This window comes from Dromiciops gliroides, chromosome 1 (assembly GCF_019393635.1).
Source record: "Dromiciops gliroides isolate mDroGli1 chromosome 1, mDroGli1.pri, whole genome shotgun sequence".
NCBI classification, from domain to species: Eukaryota; Metazoa; Chordata; class Mammalia; order Microbiotheria; family Microbiotheriidae; genus Dromiciops; species Dromiciops gliroides.
This window is the reverse complement of record NC_057861.1, coordinates 315,203,530-315,220,742: the sequence shown is the minus strand read 5'-3', so window position 1 is coordinate 315,220,742 and position 17,213 is coordinate 315,203,530. Positions and strand designations below refer to the sequence as shown.

Sequence of the window (17,213 nt, the reverse complement as noted above, 5' to 3'; positions counted from 1 at the left end):
GCATGGGGGGGGGGTTGAACTAACTGGTCTAGAATGAATATAATATCATGTATAATTTATATTGAATTGTTTGAGTTCTTGGGGTGGGCATGGGAGGGGAGGGAGGAAGAGAAGTTGGAACACAGTTTTTTAAAAAATTGATGTCAAAATTTGCTTTTACATGTAATTTGGAAAATAAAAGTCTAAAAACAAACAAAAACAACAAAAAAACCCAATAGAATGAATATAATAGATTCATCTAATGTTCCTGGGGTGAAAGAAATGGGAAAAGAAATGAAGAGAAAAAATAAGCTGTCCATCTCCAGTGCCCACACCCATTCAGTTTTTGTTTTTTGTTTGGTTGTTTGTTTGTTTGGTTTGGTTTGTTTTTAGTGAGGCAATTGGGGATAAGCAACTTGCCCAGGGCCACACAGCTAGTAAGTGTTAAGTGTCTGAGGTCATATTTGAACTCAGGTATTCTTGACTCCAGGGCCAGTGCTCTATCCACTGCGCCACTTAGCTGCCCCACCCATTCAGTTTTAAGCCAGCCTACGTAATAAACCTACGGTGTAAATAAAATATAGAAAGAATGTCATATTTAAAGCTGCCTTCATTCCTAGAGGCACACAAGTCTAATCTTATAAAGCCTCGAGTGAGAAAAGAATGGAAGTCGGGATGGATTGCACTGCCTTTCCTTGCTCTGCATCACTCTACATGTTGACATTCAACATCTCTCTGTGAAGCAGGAACCACATAAACTTTCAGCCATGTGGAGCTCAACAACTTCCATGATACTTCCTTCTGTTTGTCATTGTTCCTTTTTGGTACATTCCTCCAGCCAGACAGGAGGGTTAGCATTTCTGACAGACAGTAGATCTGCTTTCATACATTCTCACAATCTGCCCCTCACTGTCTCCCTATTAGATTGTGAACTTCCTTGAGGACAGGGACTGTCATTTTGCCCAGGGCTTATTATAAATCCTGGCACAGCTTAATAAATGTTTATTGATTGGTTGCCAATAATTGACTCTGTCCTCAACTCTGCCTCTCAATCCTCCTTCGAGGCTCAGCTCAGGTGTCATGTCTTCCATGAAGCCATCATGTTCCTTCCTGATTGCAGTTGCTAATACTTTCTCCTTAAATCACTTTTATTTAGTTATCTGTGTACTTTCTATATCCCTTACAGAGGCAGTTGGTGGCTAGTCCTGGAGTAGAGAAGACAAGCTCAAATTTGGTTTCAGACATTTTCTAGCAAGTCACTTAACTTCTGCCTCAGTTTCCTCAACTGTAACATGGGATAATAATAGCATCTACCTTACTGGGTTGTTGTGAGTCTCAAATGAGATATTTGTAAAAATCCCTTAGCTCAACACCTGGCACATAGTAGGCACTAATATAAATGCTTATCATCTTTTCTTCCTCTCCCTTTCATCTAGAATTGTTTTTAAAGGTGGGACCTATTTGTTTTTTTCTTCAAAGCCATAGTGCCTAGTCCATAAACACTTAAATCTTTGTTGTTGCTGTTTAATTGCAGGACAGATAATGGCATCCCCAAGCCTCATTTGTGTGACAATAATAATCTGGATAAGTGATAGGTCCTCACAATAAATCCCCTGGTCCTTCATATCAGGAAAGAGCCCCTGAAATAAAGGTTACATACAAACCCTCCCCCTTTAGAACAACATCCTTAAATTAATCCTGGTAGTGAACTCACTCTACTCAAAGGGTTCAAATAGTTTTGTAGCTATTATTGTACAATTCTATATTGCTTTCTAAAAAGATCGAATTAATTCACACTGATCCACCACTCACATCTGCATGGTGTAGGGGAGAGGATAAGGTTGGCAGTATATATCACCATTAAGAATGTTTGAGCATATAGACCTCAGTCTTCTATATCTCCAAGTCCCCAGAAGATATATTATTTTTTTTCTTTTTAACCAAAATTTGCTGCAAAGAGTTGATTTCATCTAGATTTGCAGACCCATATTTATTCAAAAGGATTTATTTCCACAAATTTTTATCCACAGCTGAATATTACAGTGACTATTATAAGCATTTTCCTATAAATAAAAGGTGTAGTTTACAGATTTGTTCAAAATGCAAAAATATTCTTTATCAGTAGTATTTTATCTATGATATTCACCCCCTGAATATCATTGAAATTCCTCCAGAGAGAGGCTGCTCCTTCTAAACATCATTTGGAGGCAAAAATGTTTCATTCAACTCTGGCCAGGTTCGATATGCACTTAGAGAAAATGTTTAATTTTATTTCAGATTTATCCCGTTTAAAAGTATTAAAGTTTATATAATGTAGGAAAAAAGTTTTTCATCCAATGACCTTTAAAAGAAACCAAAACAATTTTATCTTATTATTCTTAGTATTGTAAAAAAACCTCTAGTCTATTTCTCCTCCCCAACCCAATTATGGCATCGGGGCGGCAGAGAAGTGAACCATGAATATCTGGCTGTACGTGCAACAACATCTGGTTTAGTTTGGTCCCACCTGGGGTGGAGAAAGGTTTCTATGAATCACGAGAGGATCCTACCCTGTGTTTCACATTTTAGTAGCTGTTTAATAGTATGGGCATTATGTAGTTATTCAGTTCTGATACCCTTGTTGCAGTAGTATCTGGGAAATTAGGGAAAATGTGTTGTAGTGTTTAATATTAAATGAAAAAGAAAGTACAAAGTAAAAACAAAGGGGCTAATTCAGACAAGTGATATGTGCTGATTGACCTGGTTGTGGCAGTTGATTGTTTTTCCCTAGCTTTTTTCCAAACTTCTAAGTGCTTTACAAATAACTCAGCATTAGAAACTTCAAAGGAAGCATCATTATTGACAAGCCCCAAGGAAAGGGGGGTGGGGGTGGGCAGATCCTATGTACATTATGTATTGCAACACCCTAGTTGTTTCAAACAACTACAGCAGCTCAAATAGAATGCACAAGCCAGAAAAAAGATGTCTTAACAGTGTCAGCTAGGATTGGTTAAGGATTCGCTATATATACACATGTAATTGAATATAATTGGATATTTCTCGCATAATACTTAAAAAGTCCATCAACCTAAAAGTGATGTGATCTGTAATTTTTTTTTTCCTGTGATCTTTAAAACATTTCAAAATGACTCATCGGATAAATCAAATTACAAATCCATGACAATTGTAAGTTAGAACATTAAAATTCTTCCAACAGCAATGCTTATTCCAGGAAAATAGCAATTGAGAAATCAGTTACCTTTAACAGCTGAAGGCACAGAGTGGGAAAAGTGCTCATTTAAGACATTAACAAATATAGATCTCACCCTTGTCATCATATGAACTGTGTTCTTAAATCAAAAGGTCAATCAGAGTTCCACGGAATTAGGGGTGTTTGAGTGAATAAAGCTCTATTAAATGTGCTTTTTAAATGTAGGGAGTAAAAATAGTTAACAAAAGACTTTTACATTAAATATACGAAAGGATTTCCTTCTAAGCACAGGCCGAGTGGTAAGTTAAATATTACAGATCTAAACATTAAATAACCAATTTCTATATATTTCTATACTAATGTTCTATAAAAATCTTATGTTTTAAAAATATAATACACATAAATTAAATTATTTATAGTTCCAGAAAAACACCATTATCCCTTAGGGAAAAAACAAGAATGAAATTTGTGATTAATTAGAATGAATAGCTATGCAAGAAAAAAAAACGCCTTCAATAGACTATTTCCATTTTATTCTAATGGCTAAGCATTACATATCATAGATCCTTGGTTGCTCCTGGGATTAACTAAGGACTCTTGAAAGATGGGCACCTAAACAGTCTGAGGAAAATGATGATATAAGATAGTCAAGGAGAGTTGGCAGTAGTTGCCTTTATAGACACCTTTTTCTTTAGAAAACTAAAATTTTTTTCTCTCTCGTGAGTGGACAGAGGCTTAAGGGAAGCACGGAAAACTTATGGGATGCCACTTGTGCCTTTGAGTTGGCAAAGCTCCGAAGCACAGATAGATCAAGTGGGGCCCAGGCTCAGAGGGTTTTTTGCATGGGTCTCCAAGGCCCGCCAAATATGAAAACCGCCCATGCATGAGAACATATACTGGGTATGGGGAGGTTAAAAGCCAATGCTTGCCATTAGGGGCTAGACCAAGTCAATGTGTTGAGTGTTTAGGGAAGTGTCCTGCACTGAGTAGAAGGTTGAACCAGATGATATCTAAGGTATCTTTAAACTCTTGAGTCTCTGACAAGCTGCGTTCTCTTCTCTTGAAGGATAAAGGCTGCCTTTGAAAATAGGAATAATTTTAAACTAAAGTGCCACAAAATCACTTTACAGTTATTAAGGAAGTAGCCACAAAAGTGCCACTTTCAGGCTAACACTGCAAATGAAACTGGTTGGTGATGCCATAGATATTATCAGTGATATGTACTTATGAATGAATCAGAAACAGCTTTAACTCAGCAGAGATACCCAAACAAGTAACAGTGTTTGTTGTGGAAGTAGAGGTGGCCATGTCAATAAAGGATTAGGTTTGATATGATTGTCATCATAAGAAGGGTGGAGTGTTCTGCTGTTTTTTTTTTTTTTTTCAGGGCAATGAGAGTTAAGTGACTTGCCCAGGGTCACACAGCTAGTAAGTGTCAAGTGTCTGAGGCCGAATTTGGACTCAGGTCCTCCTGAATCCAGGACTGGTGCTTTATCCACTGTGCCACCTCGCTGCCCTCTGTTCTGCTATTCTGAGACCACCTGGATGAAGATGATGTTAGAGAAAGGAGGACTATAAAGAGGTGGAGGCCAGGCAGAAGAAAGTGTTTGCTAGGGAGAGCTGGTAAGGAAAAAGGTAAGCATCTGTTTCCACATCCTGTGGGACTTTTGTTGTGGGCTCTTGAGGAAAAGTGGAGTTAAGAAAAATGGGGGTCATCCAACTGGTAATTTGTAAAATAATGAACTTCCCTGTTAAGAATAAGGAAGAGGGACGACTTCGCTGTGGTTAGCAAACTATGATTTCCTCCATTGGCAACATCTTTCTTCATACTATCACCATCTATTAATGGACTTTTGCTTTTATTAAAGAAGGAATATATATGATGAAGCAAGGGTACATAGTATAAGAGGTCATGTAGAATTTCCAAAGGAGATGTTTTCTTCTGGAAAAAAAAAATGTCCATTTGTAGTGTTAGAAAAAACTTCCTTGTAGAGTGACAAAATTTGGGTAAGCATTAAGTGCTGGGAATTCCATCCCCCTATTTTCTAGCAGAGGGATTTCAAATGCCTCTTAACACAGTAACTTTGAAAAATGTTGAATACAAATGGAAATGGAAGAACAACATCAGATATTTTACTGGGTGTTTAGTGATTTTTAAAAAATGCAGCAGCAGACTAAGTTAAAAACCATTATTTTCATATATTTTCAACCATTCTTATAAATCTCCTTTTCAGAAGGAATTTAACTGCCATGGGGCTGCTGAAATGACAATGAAGTACTATTTGTGAGCTCTCCTGTCATGTTAAAAGATAGATAAATGACATTTTGGAATTACTAGACTTACAATTGACTTTTTCTTTCATAAATGACAATAGTAATTAGAACTCAACTTGGGGGGAATTATGTACATAAAAGTCTGGATGAATTCACTGTGAACAAGTTTTGAACATGAGAATATCTCTTCTTATAGTTAATTAATTTGCCAGTCATTATCTAAGGGCATGGACAAATACCAAAACCAAGAAGCAGTCTTTGGTCATAAAGAGGATTGTACTGCTGTGACATTTTTGCTCCAAAAAAAGCAAAGTTCAAAATACTACTAAGCGTTGGGGAAAGGATGAAGAGGCCAACATTACTGGCACTGCCTCTGTATTGGGAAAGATGGGCAAACTCATCCCTGTCCCCAGACAACCCACCAGAAACCCACAACATCATTTCCCCTGCTTCCTACAACAGTGGAAAGGGGAGCATGTGCCAACCTCATGATGATCAGTATCAGCATTTGTTAGAAGCTCCCTGAAGGCAGTTTAAATGTTCCATTTTTAAGCATTAAATAGTCATGGAATGAAGATCAGAAAGTTGACCAATGTCTGCTTGACAAGATGAGTACACTGATTATGGCACTGGTAAAGTCACTGTTTAAACTGCTATGGACTGTGCACTTGTTTAGTCTGAAACCAAACTATTAAAAACAAACAAACCCAACAACCTGTATTTCAAGTATTCTTATTTTGAGCTGTAGAATACGAAAGAAAAAAATAATCACATTGAAGATATGTGCCCAATACTGGACAGTTCAGCACTTTGCACAGGTTCTTAGGCTCTGGCTTGGTCCACTTTTACCACACTGAATAGGTCCTTCAATTTATGTCATTGTTTTCTTTTTGCTTGAACTCACTGGGACTGGAGCCAAGATGGTGAACATTTGTGTTCATACTTCATTGAGGAACTCCAGGTTGAGAGCTGCAGGGATGTGAATGGAGTCCATGGTCAGGGAGGATGGGTTAAATGGAAACAGGACTGGAAACATGTGCTTGAAGTCTAATAGCAGCTGCTGAGGGTCATTTCGATCTTGTAGTTGTGCCTGAGAAGGAGGAAACCAGCAAGAATTCTAACATTAACTTTGTTTCAAAGGATGTACTATACCTTCAAAGTGACTAGGTTCATGGATAACTTTTCCCATACCCTGAAAAAGTCTGGAAAATAAACCATAGATCAAGTTGTCAGGGAAGACATCTTACAATCAAAGGAGCTATAGATGGAAAGGATCTTAAGAATAATCTGGGGGGGGGGGGCAGCTAGATGGCGCAGTGGATAGAGCACTGGCCCTGGAGTCAGGAGTACCTGAGTTCAAATCCGGCCTCAGACACTAACATTTACTAGCTGTGTGACCCTGGGCAAGTCACTTAACCCCAATTGCCTCACTAAAAAAAAAAAGATTTAAAAAGTAAAAAAAGAATAATCTATGGGGGCAGCCAGGTGGAACGGTGGATAATGTACCGGCCCTGGATTCAGGAGGACCTGAGTTCAAATCCAGTCTCAGACACTTGACACTTACTAGCTGTATGTCCCTAGGCAAGTCGCTTAACCCTCATTTCCATGCAAAAAAACCAAAACAAAACAAAAGAATATTCTATTTCACCACCCTCCCTCATCTTTTTTTGGGGGGGAGGGGGCAATGAAGGTTAAATGACTTGCCCAGGGTCACACTGCTAGTAAGTGTCAAGTGTCTGAGGCTGAATTTGAACTCAGGTCATCCTGAATCCAGGGTTAGTGCTCTATCACTGTACCACCTAGCTGCCCCTCCCCTCCAGTCTTTAAAGGGGAAATGACTTTCCCAATGTCCCAATCTCTTAATGCATATGGAAATAAAAAATTCTTGGTTTCTATAAAGAATACATTAGAAATAGGATTAAATTATGGAAAATTTTGAGAGACATAAAGAGGGAATTATTGACTGGAAATGATATGCTCTTTCCTTGCAGATATTTTTAAATAGGAGAAAAGTGCCAATTCAGCAAGATTTGAGATTAGATGAGCTCAAGATATGTTCTGATTTGAGGATCTTTTATAGGTCTGTCTCACATTTGGAAATCTCAGTTACAAATGAAAAGTACTGCTATTCAGATTTTATATACCAAAATAGAGTTGGAAAGATGGGCCACCATTTAAATTTCTTAATGGATACAATGCTATATCCAAAGATATCCAAGAGGATCATACTTTTTTATGACTTCACCAATGTAGGTAATTCTTGGTATGGAAACTTCTTTTATTAGTACAGATTGGCATCTCTTTTTCAACTTAGACACATAGAGAGTTGACATGGGCACTGAGAAGTAAAAGGACTTGACCCTGGCCACACACCTAGTAAGTGTCAGGAGCAGAATTTATTTATTTATTATTATTATTTTTTTTTTGGTAAGGCAATTGGGGTTAAGTGTCTTGCCCAGGGTCACACGGTTAGTAACTATCAAGTATCTGAGGCCGGATTTGAACTCAGGTCCTCCTGACTCACAAGAATCGTGTTTGTTTGTTTGTTTGTTTGGGGGGGGGGTGGCAATGAGGGTTAAGTGACTTGCCCAGAGTCACACAGCTAGTAAGTGTTAAGTGTCTGCGGCTGGATTTGAACTCAGGTAGTCCTGAATCCAGGGCTGGTGCTTTATCCACTGTGCCACCTAGCTGCACCCAGGAGTAGAATTTAAATCTAGGTCTCTCCCAATGTCAAGTTCAGCACTTTCCAATAAAGAGGCACAAAACTAATACAACTACAACAATAACTGGGGCAGCTAGGTAGTGCAGTGGATAGAGCACCGGGCCTGGAGTCAGGAGTATCTGAGTTCAAATCTGGCCTCAGACACTTAACACTTACTAGCTGTGTGACCCTGGGCAAGTCACTTAACCCCAATTGCCTCACTAAAAAAAAACCAAAAAAACCAAAAAACAAACAACAAAAAAAACAACTACAACAATAACTACTACAATGACAACTACAACTACTACTACTACTATTACTACTGCTACCACTGTTGTTGTAATTCAGTCATTTCAGACTCTCTGTGACTCCATTTGGAGTTTTCTTGGCAGAGATACTGGAGTGGTGCCATTTTACAGATGAGAAAGCTGGGTTAAATGACTTGCCCAGGGTCATACAGCTAGCTGTTGATATTGCTGCTGCTACTACTTTGACCACCACCACCTCCACCACCACTACCACTACAAGATACTGAAAAATCTGCTTCATGTGAACATGACAAAAGTATATCTTTTGGATGGATCTTGGCACACAAGAAAAATATGTCATAATACCCCATACAGGAAGCATTATGTGCATGTATGCACAATTGCCCTAGAAAGTGCATTGATGGAACACTTTGTAAGTCATTTTTATAACTTAGCAATACAGTCAGACCTTTATTTGAATACTGTGCAATCCAGGATTCTACAGCTTAAAAAATGTACATGGACAATTTGTAGAATGAATGGATTAGAATATCACTCGTGTTATTTAAAAATTGAAGGAACAATTTCAGATTAAACTAGGAAGATTAATATGAACTGCTTTGGGGAAAGAGGAGAACGAGGCTGACTATTTATGCAATAACAATAACATAATAATGACAACCAACTTTGAAAGACTTGAAGAACTCTGGTCAATACAGTGACCAGCTATGACCAATGAGGAAACGTGCTACTCATTTCTGGCAGTCTCAAGGTGCAGAATGAGATGTTTTTGGACATGGGCAATGTGAGAATTTGTTCTCTTTGAATGTGTATTTTGTTACAAAGGTTTTGTTTTTGTTCGTTTTTTCTTTTTAGGTAGGGAGAAAGAAGGAGAAAATAAATGCTTTTTAATTGGAAAAAAAGTTTTAAAAATAACAGGTAAGACTAAAAAAACCTTCAGAGGGTTCTGAGGATGGGGTAAATGGAACAACATTAAGAATTATGTTTATAGATATCTCTTTGTATGTAAATTTTTAAAAATTATGCTGTGTAAATAATTAAAAATGCATGACTATTATTTAACAGAAACCTTGAAGGGAATAATTTTGTAAAATGAATAATCACTTGAACTTGTAAGTTTAGTAAGTTCAGATTTCTGAATGTTAGTCTTGCCTACTTGTAATTATTTTTAAAAGATGAAGGTAGAAAAAAATATATTAGTGACCACCTGATCTCTATTTCACTAAAGAGAAAGTGGCCCATCAACTAAGGCAGCCTTGGGAGAAAGGTTGGTGCTGTGGATGAATAAGAATGACACAGAATCTACCTCTGGATATCTTCAAGAAAGTTCATGTCTTCTTACACAAGGCATGGAAAGAGGAAGGCACTTACTAATTGTTCATGATGTTGTTGGTCACCTCACAAGATGAGGGCATTGCAGGCCTCTACTCATCAGCACACCAGGGTCAGCATTCTGGATGGCTGCCATCTTAACTGGCTCATTTGGCTCAGAAAACATTTCTTCTACTCTTTTCCTATCAATGAGAGGCTGCCTACTTTCCATTGATGATGGTATTTAATTAGATCCTGCATTTTTTCTGGTGCTTTAAATTCACCTGAACTTTTCCTTTGACTCAGCATCTTTTAGTAAGTCATCTTCTAAACAATTCCAAAGTCAGTTTATACTGCCTCTGTGGCTGCTAGATAGTACACTGGATAACACACTGGACTTGGATCTGGGAAGACCTGAGTTAAAATCTGGCTACAGATATTAACTCCTTGGTAAGTCACATAACCTTTGTGTGCCTTAGTTGTCTCATCAGTAAAATTGAGATGATAATGATAGCACCCAGTACCCAGGATTGTTGTGAAGATAAACAGAGGCAATATTTGTATAGAACTTTGCAAACCATAAAGAGCTGTATAAATGTTAGCTAGCATAACTATCGTTGCCGCCGCCACCACCACCACCACCATCACTGGCTTCCCTCAAAATGGGCAGCTCTGTAATAATCCAAATTCCTAGGACATAACATATTGTGAATAAATACCCAAGAGCAATTTGCTGGAAGTAGCTTTTTGTAAAAAACAAAACAAAAAATTATACATTTTCTCTCAAGTTTGCAACATTTCCTTCTCTCTGATGTAAATATATTTTCAGGTTGCTGCTCTTATTCCTATTGATACAGGTATCTTCACAACCCTAGATTTCTCACCACTTCTCTCCAACCACTTAATAATACCTAGAGAAGTTACAGGATAGTTTTTATTTTTCCACATGTACATTTGAGGAAGCCATGTTTGTATTCAATATGTTCCTGTACAGCATGTGTCATTTAGCATCTTTTGCCCTTTAGCTAGTATTTCTTAGCATAGACAAGTAAGGTTAAATTACACTTTCAATTCCAGTTACTAGTTCTGGAAATGACCTTTTAAATTAACATTAACATTAATATTCTCAGACTCACCTGAATTGTTCGTATGAAGGCTACTGTTACCCGTTCCTCAAATTCATTCAAGGGAGTGTAGAGATTGAGGATTTTGACAATCTGTTGTAATAAAAAATGTTGGTCACAAAAAAGACAAATATATCTGAATTTGAGGTTTTACAATCCAGACCCAAATTAGGAAGGAATAATAGAGTCTGGGCTGAACCTGACACCTACCAATCAAATTTTCACAGAAAATGCAACTCTCCACCCCTCTCCCCAAAATGTCATTTATATTTATGCAAATGGATGTTTTGGGAGGCAACTGTTATATTTTTTCTGGCCAAGTAGCCAGAATTTGTTTTCAAAAGCAACTATGGTTTTAACTAAAAGCTTGTGAGTACAGTATTTGGAGGCCTCTTTCAACTTCACTCTTAAAATTTAGAAAAATTCTTTACTTCCTGATCTAGAATGTTCTGGCATCCTAATCTTGAGTCCCCTGCTTTGTCACAGTTCTGTCTCCTCCAACCCTGGGGCTTTGCAATTCCTGAGTTTCAAAGACAAGTATTGAAAACAGAGCTGCTGGTATCTCAACTTTCATCCAAACCAAGGCATGCCAAGATGACAGCTCTGCCAGCACTCAGGAGGAGAAACAGCCTGGGACAATCCTATACCTGCTGGGTACTGAGGGAGGTGCATAAGGTACAGATGGCCTCAGCATCCTCAGGAGTTTTCTTCTTTAACTGCAGGAGCTGCGCCGCGTGGATCAAAGGCTCCATCGTCTCTGCAGCTCCGCTCTGGTGCAGATTCTTCCCTCGAAGCCACTCCTCAAGCTGGCTTATATTATACCTAGATGCACAAGTCAAAAGTAAATCATGAAGGTGGTGCAGTATATAGAGGACTGGGCTTGGAGTAAGGAAGACCTGAGTTCAAATCCATCATCAGACACTTACTAGCTGTGGGACCCTAGGAAGTCACCTTATTTATCCTTCTTTGGTTTAGTTTTTTGCCTGGGTTTCCTCAACTGTAAAATGGGGATAATAATAGCATCTGCCTCCCAGTTTGTCGTGGGGATTCAGTGACATGAGATTTGTAAAGCACTTGGTATAGTACCTGGCACACACCTAGTAAGTGCTTAATAAATGCTTGTTTTGTTTTGTTTCATTTCATTTCATTTCCTTCCTTCCCTCCCTCCCTCTTTTTTGGAGTCCTCTGCCTTTGGCTAGGGGGAGGGAAACCTTCATCATCTCAGCTTGGTGCAGTGGAAAGAGCCCTGGATTCGGAGTCCAAGAACTCAGATTTAAGACATGGCTCTTTCACTTAGTCCTATGTGAACTTTAGCACAACGATTCACTTCTCTTTGCCTCAGTTTCCTCTTCTGGTAAATGGATAGGCTGAATTAGATGACCTTTAAGATCCCTTCCAGCTCTGTGATCATAGACATCTCAATGAACTTTAAAAAGTCATATGTTGGGTCAGCTAGGGGGCACAGTGGATAGAGCACCGGCCCTGGAGTCAGGATTTCCTGAGTTCAAATTCGGCCTCAGACACTTAACACTTACTAGCTGTGTGACCCTGGGCAGTCACTTAACCCCTATTGCCTCACTAAAAAAAAAAAAACTTAAAAAAAAGTCATATGTTAGGGGCAGCTAGGTGGCACAGTGGATAAAGCACGGGCCCTGGATTCAGGAGGACCTGAGTTCAAATGCAGCCTCAGATACTTGACAACTTATTAGCTGTGTGACCCTGGGCAAGTCACTTAACCCTCATTGCCCTGCCCCCCCCAAAAGTCATATGTTAGTTATTAGAGAAAGGGGTATTATTTTCAGAACATCTGAGACCAAAAAGAGGACATAAAATATAACTGAAGTCATGATTGTTTACATAAAAATGATTGCTCAACTTGTAGCAGGTATTTATGTACACTTCAGTGTTTGTTTACAGATAAAAGATTACTTAACATATAAGGGATAGGAGTAAAGAGAAACCCAGACTATTTGGAACCACTGCCTATTGAAAATCAGGAAAAGAAAGTATATTTCCAAGCTTGCTCTTATGGGTTATCTTCCCCCATTTGCATTTAAGTTCCTTGAGGCCTGTCCTCTTATCTTTGATACTTTGCACAGTGTCTGGCACATAGTTAGCAATAAGTAATGGTAATTATAGTAATAAAGTAAAAAGGACATATATATGCAAATAAGTATAGTTTTAAAAGGAATAAATCCTTTATTTATTGAATCTATAAGCAGATGAAAAAATAAATGTAATTCAATCTCTGTAAGTCTGACCTGATTTTGTGACATTTAATTGATGCCCATTTTTAGAACATATCATTTACAATGATGCATACTTCTGATCTGGCCATTCTAGAAATGAAATCATTAATAAAGGAGTACATGTGTAAGGGAAGATCTCAGAAGCTCTAAACTATCATACAGTAATCATTCATTCATCTTGACATAGTTGTAGTCAGCCTGTATTTTTTCTCATCTGCTTTTTTTCACTCTGCATTACTTCCCTTATTCCACACCTATCTCTATGTCTATATCCTTTGACCCAGCAATACCACTACTAGGTCTGTATCCTAAAGAGATCACAGAAAGGGCAAAGGGACCTACATGTACAAAAATACCTGTAGCAGCTTTTTTTGTGGTGGCAAAGAATTGGAAATTGAGGGGGTGCTTATCAATTGGGGAATGGCTGAACAAATTGTAGTATATGAATGCAATAGAATACTACTGTGTTATAAGAAATGACAAGCAGGCAGATTTCAGAAAAACTAGGAAAAGCTTACATGAACTGATGTAAAGTGAAATAAGTAGAACCAGGAGAACACTGTACACAGTGTCAGCAACATTGTGTGATATCAAGTATGAATGACTTAGCTCTTCTTAGTAATACAATGATACAAGACAATTCCAAAGGAGTCATGAAGGAAAATATCCAGAGAAAGAACTAATTAAGTCTGAATTTCTTATTTTAAATTTTTTCTTAGGCAACTAATGATAAGTTGTATGTTTTTAAATTTGAGAACTGACTATATATTCCTTTCATCACTAATCCATTGGAGAATCAGTCTTCCTATTATATATTTATATCAGTTGCTTGTGTATTTTGAATGTCACATTTATATCAGAAATTTTTTGCAACTTTGCTTTTGTTTATGAGGTTTTCTTTTTTTCCTTTCTATTCTCTATGCATTGTCTTTTGTCATATAAAACTTCAATTTTTATATATCTAAACTCATTTATACTGCCTTCCATAATTAAAAAATTGTTTTATATATATATATATATATATATATATATATATATATATATATATATATATATATATATACATTTTTCTCCTCTACAGAATTATGGCTGATAGATATAACATTTTTTCCAGTTTTTAAAAAATGAAGTTACTCTACTTGAAATTTTCAACAATCTCTGTGGAAATATGTGGCTTTGATCCCTCCACATTTTTTCTCCCACATTGCTATCCAATCTTTCCAATACTTTTTATTGAAAATTGATTCCCTTTCTAGTGCTTTGGGGTCAGAATATAACACACACTAGTATGCTGTATGCTTTTGGTTCTAATTCTCAATGACCTATTCTGTTCCAACAATCTATTTTTCTGTTTTAAAATCTGAAAGGAGATGGTTTTGATTATTACTGTTTTATGGATATCATTTGAGATCTAGTAGTATGAGGCCTCCTTCTTCCTCACTACTCTTTCTCATAATTTCCCTAATATTCATATCCAGTAGGTCCCTTTCCTCATTCATATCCATATGTATTCTTCTGTATACATTTTTGTTATAACTTGATCAAATTCTAATGAAATTATCCATGGATATTTCATTTGGTATTGTGTTATAGTTACAAAATAATTTGGGTACTAGTTCCATCTTCATGATGTTGATTCATTCTATCCATGTACACAGAGTCTCTACTTAAGCTTTAATTTTCTGCTAAAACTGTTTTATATTTATATGTAGGTAAATGTTTACCAGCTAAATGTCAACTACTCAACTTCCTAGCTCTGGAAAGTCAAGGAATTTTCAGGGATAAAACATCTAAGCACAGTGCATCACTCACAGGAAGGACTTAAATGTTTGCCGAATGGAGTTAAAGTTCCTGCATTGTGGTTATAGTTTGGGAAACTTGTTATGTCGGTTGTTGCTGTGTGTACTGTGGATACCCCTTCCTCACCCCCCTTACTTACCGAAGTTGCATGCCTGTGCTCCAAGAACAGACATCCTTCCTCAGGAGGAGGTTGTTGAGGGCTACAGCATTGATCATATAGAAGAGTTGCTTAAACACCTGCTGGATGATTTCGGGATCCAGGCCCTGGTCACACATCACACTGTGAAAGGAATTCATCTGGCGTATGATGGCATCCAGGCTATAGGAATTGTCCCCATCCACCATGCTGGAAGACCGCTTCCTGTAGCCTGTTGGCTTCACTCCAGACAAACCCTGAATGCTTTCATTTTCCAACATGGCAGACACTAGGAAGAAAATAGCACGTGGGCTCAGAGATTTTCCTTATGAAACAAGATTACCCATTCTTATGTCACCCAGATGCTCCAGTTACTCCGGGTTTTGATAGATGCTATCAGATAAATGCCCGGGGACACATTTATAAACATGCCTGTACATGAGGTAGCTAGGTGGTACAATGGAGAGAAAGAACTGTGTCCAAATTTGCCCTTAGCCATAACTGTGTGACCCTGGGCATATCACTTAACCTCTATCTGCTTCAGGTTCTTCATCTATAAAATGGAGATATATAACAATCACATCTACCTCACAGAGTTATTGTGAGGATAAAATGAGATTTAAAGAGCTATCAAACCTTCAAGTGCTATATAAATGTTTGTTAATATGATTATACTATCTTACTATATATAATATTATTATTATGTCCTGCTCATTCCTGTCATGGAAATGCTTACTCAAGAGTCTCCATGAATTTAAAAGGGCTGAGAAGTGAGCTCTAGAGAGAGGTCCAAGGATAAAGAGAAGTAAAGATTACCCAATACTATATATGTGAGAAGTCTTTCAAATAGCCCTCTGGGCTTCAGGTCACCCTATTTCACAGCGGGGTGGGGGCAAGATGAGGAAATAGGGGAGAGGGAATAGAAAGAAGTCAAGGATTAATTAAATTTGCTTTGGTAGCATTTGTTGCAAGCTATTCAACTGGTAATTCACTTCTGGGACAGTGAGAAAATGGGTAGTTGTCTCCTCTCAATGAGGATATAACAGTCAGTCATACTCCTCCTGACCAGTTTGTAGGACAAAGGTCTCAGATCCCCTCCTCCCCCTCAGGCTAACAAAATCACATGATTCAAGGAGCCCTGGTCTTAATAAGGTCTGCTCCGGAGTTGTGTCCATATAAGGAAGTATAAGGTCCACTCCTGAGTTATGCCCACACAAGGAAGAGGGGTGCGAATACTGCCTTCTGATTAGCTAATTTTTGCATGTAGATTGTAACCCTTGAGTAATTGAACCAATGATGAAAAAGGGGAGAGTCCATTCTCTAGGGAATAGGGTATAAAATAGGGCCTGTGAGTCCCCTTTCTTTTTTTTCTTCTTTTTTTTTTTTTGGTGGTGAGACAATTGGGGTTAAGTGACTTGCCCAGGGTCACACAGCTAGTAAGTGTCAAGGGTCTGAGGCTGGATTTGAACTCAGGTCCTCCTGAATCCAGGGCCGGTGCTCTATCCACTGCGCCACCTAGCTTCCCCAAGTCCCCTTTCTTTGCACCCACTAGCTGCACACTAGGGTGCCTCCTTTTCACAGGAAGGAAATAAAAGAGCCTTTGTCACGTTGCTGCTGCTGAGTTCCTGAGAATTATTGAGAAGAGGATTGCTTTCCTCTCACACCTACCCTGTGAAATGAGAATAAATTGGAATTTTGTTATAACTTATTATAAGGAAAAATATGGTACAGGGTAGGTCCTTTTTAGGAACTTCCTTGTTCAAGGAATTCAAAACACTTTCACTACAAATGAAATAGAAGCACAGCTTGGACTCCTAAAGAAAGGTAGAGTCCATGCTATTAACTTCTGTACCTGTGTATAGCCTGAGTAAATTGGGACTTGGGTGAAGAATGAAAGTGACAACATCTAGAACAAAGATATTTAATCTGGAGTCCAAGAACTTGTTTTGGTTTTTTAATTGACAATTATACGCATTTAAAGGCTTCACCAGATTGTCATAAAGTTAAGAACCCCTGATCTATAAAGTCCCATTCACTCTTTCTTGAATTGGAAAATATAAGTCTCCTTATATCTTTCTTAGCTCTGAATCTTAGATTACCCTTACCACATAGCTATCTGATTATGTGCCTTTTACAATAAAGTGGGTATTTAATAAATATGCAACTAGTTGGAGAGCAGT

General features: G+C 37.9%; 1 protein-coding gene across 1 annotated transcript in view; it reads right to left on the bottom strand.

The window, feature by feature from the left end:
* Nucleotides 1-1,994: 1,994 nt before the first annotated feature.
* The window catches only part of MYO5B (myosin VB), a 577,307-nt gene continuing 562,088 nt past the window's right edge, over nt 1,995-17,213 (bottom strand). Inside the window, 4 exon segments of the mRNA XM_043977928.1 lie at nt 1,995-6,533; nt 10,861-10,941; nt 11,496-11,670; nt 15,037-15,322. Coding sequence (XP_043833863.1) covers nt 6,381-6,533; nt 10,861-10,941; nt 11,496-11,670; nt 15,037-15,322 — 695 coding nt within the window. The 3' untranslated portion in view covers nt 1,995-6,380.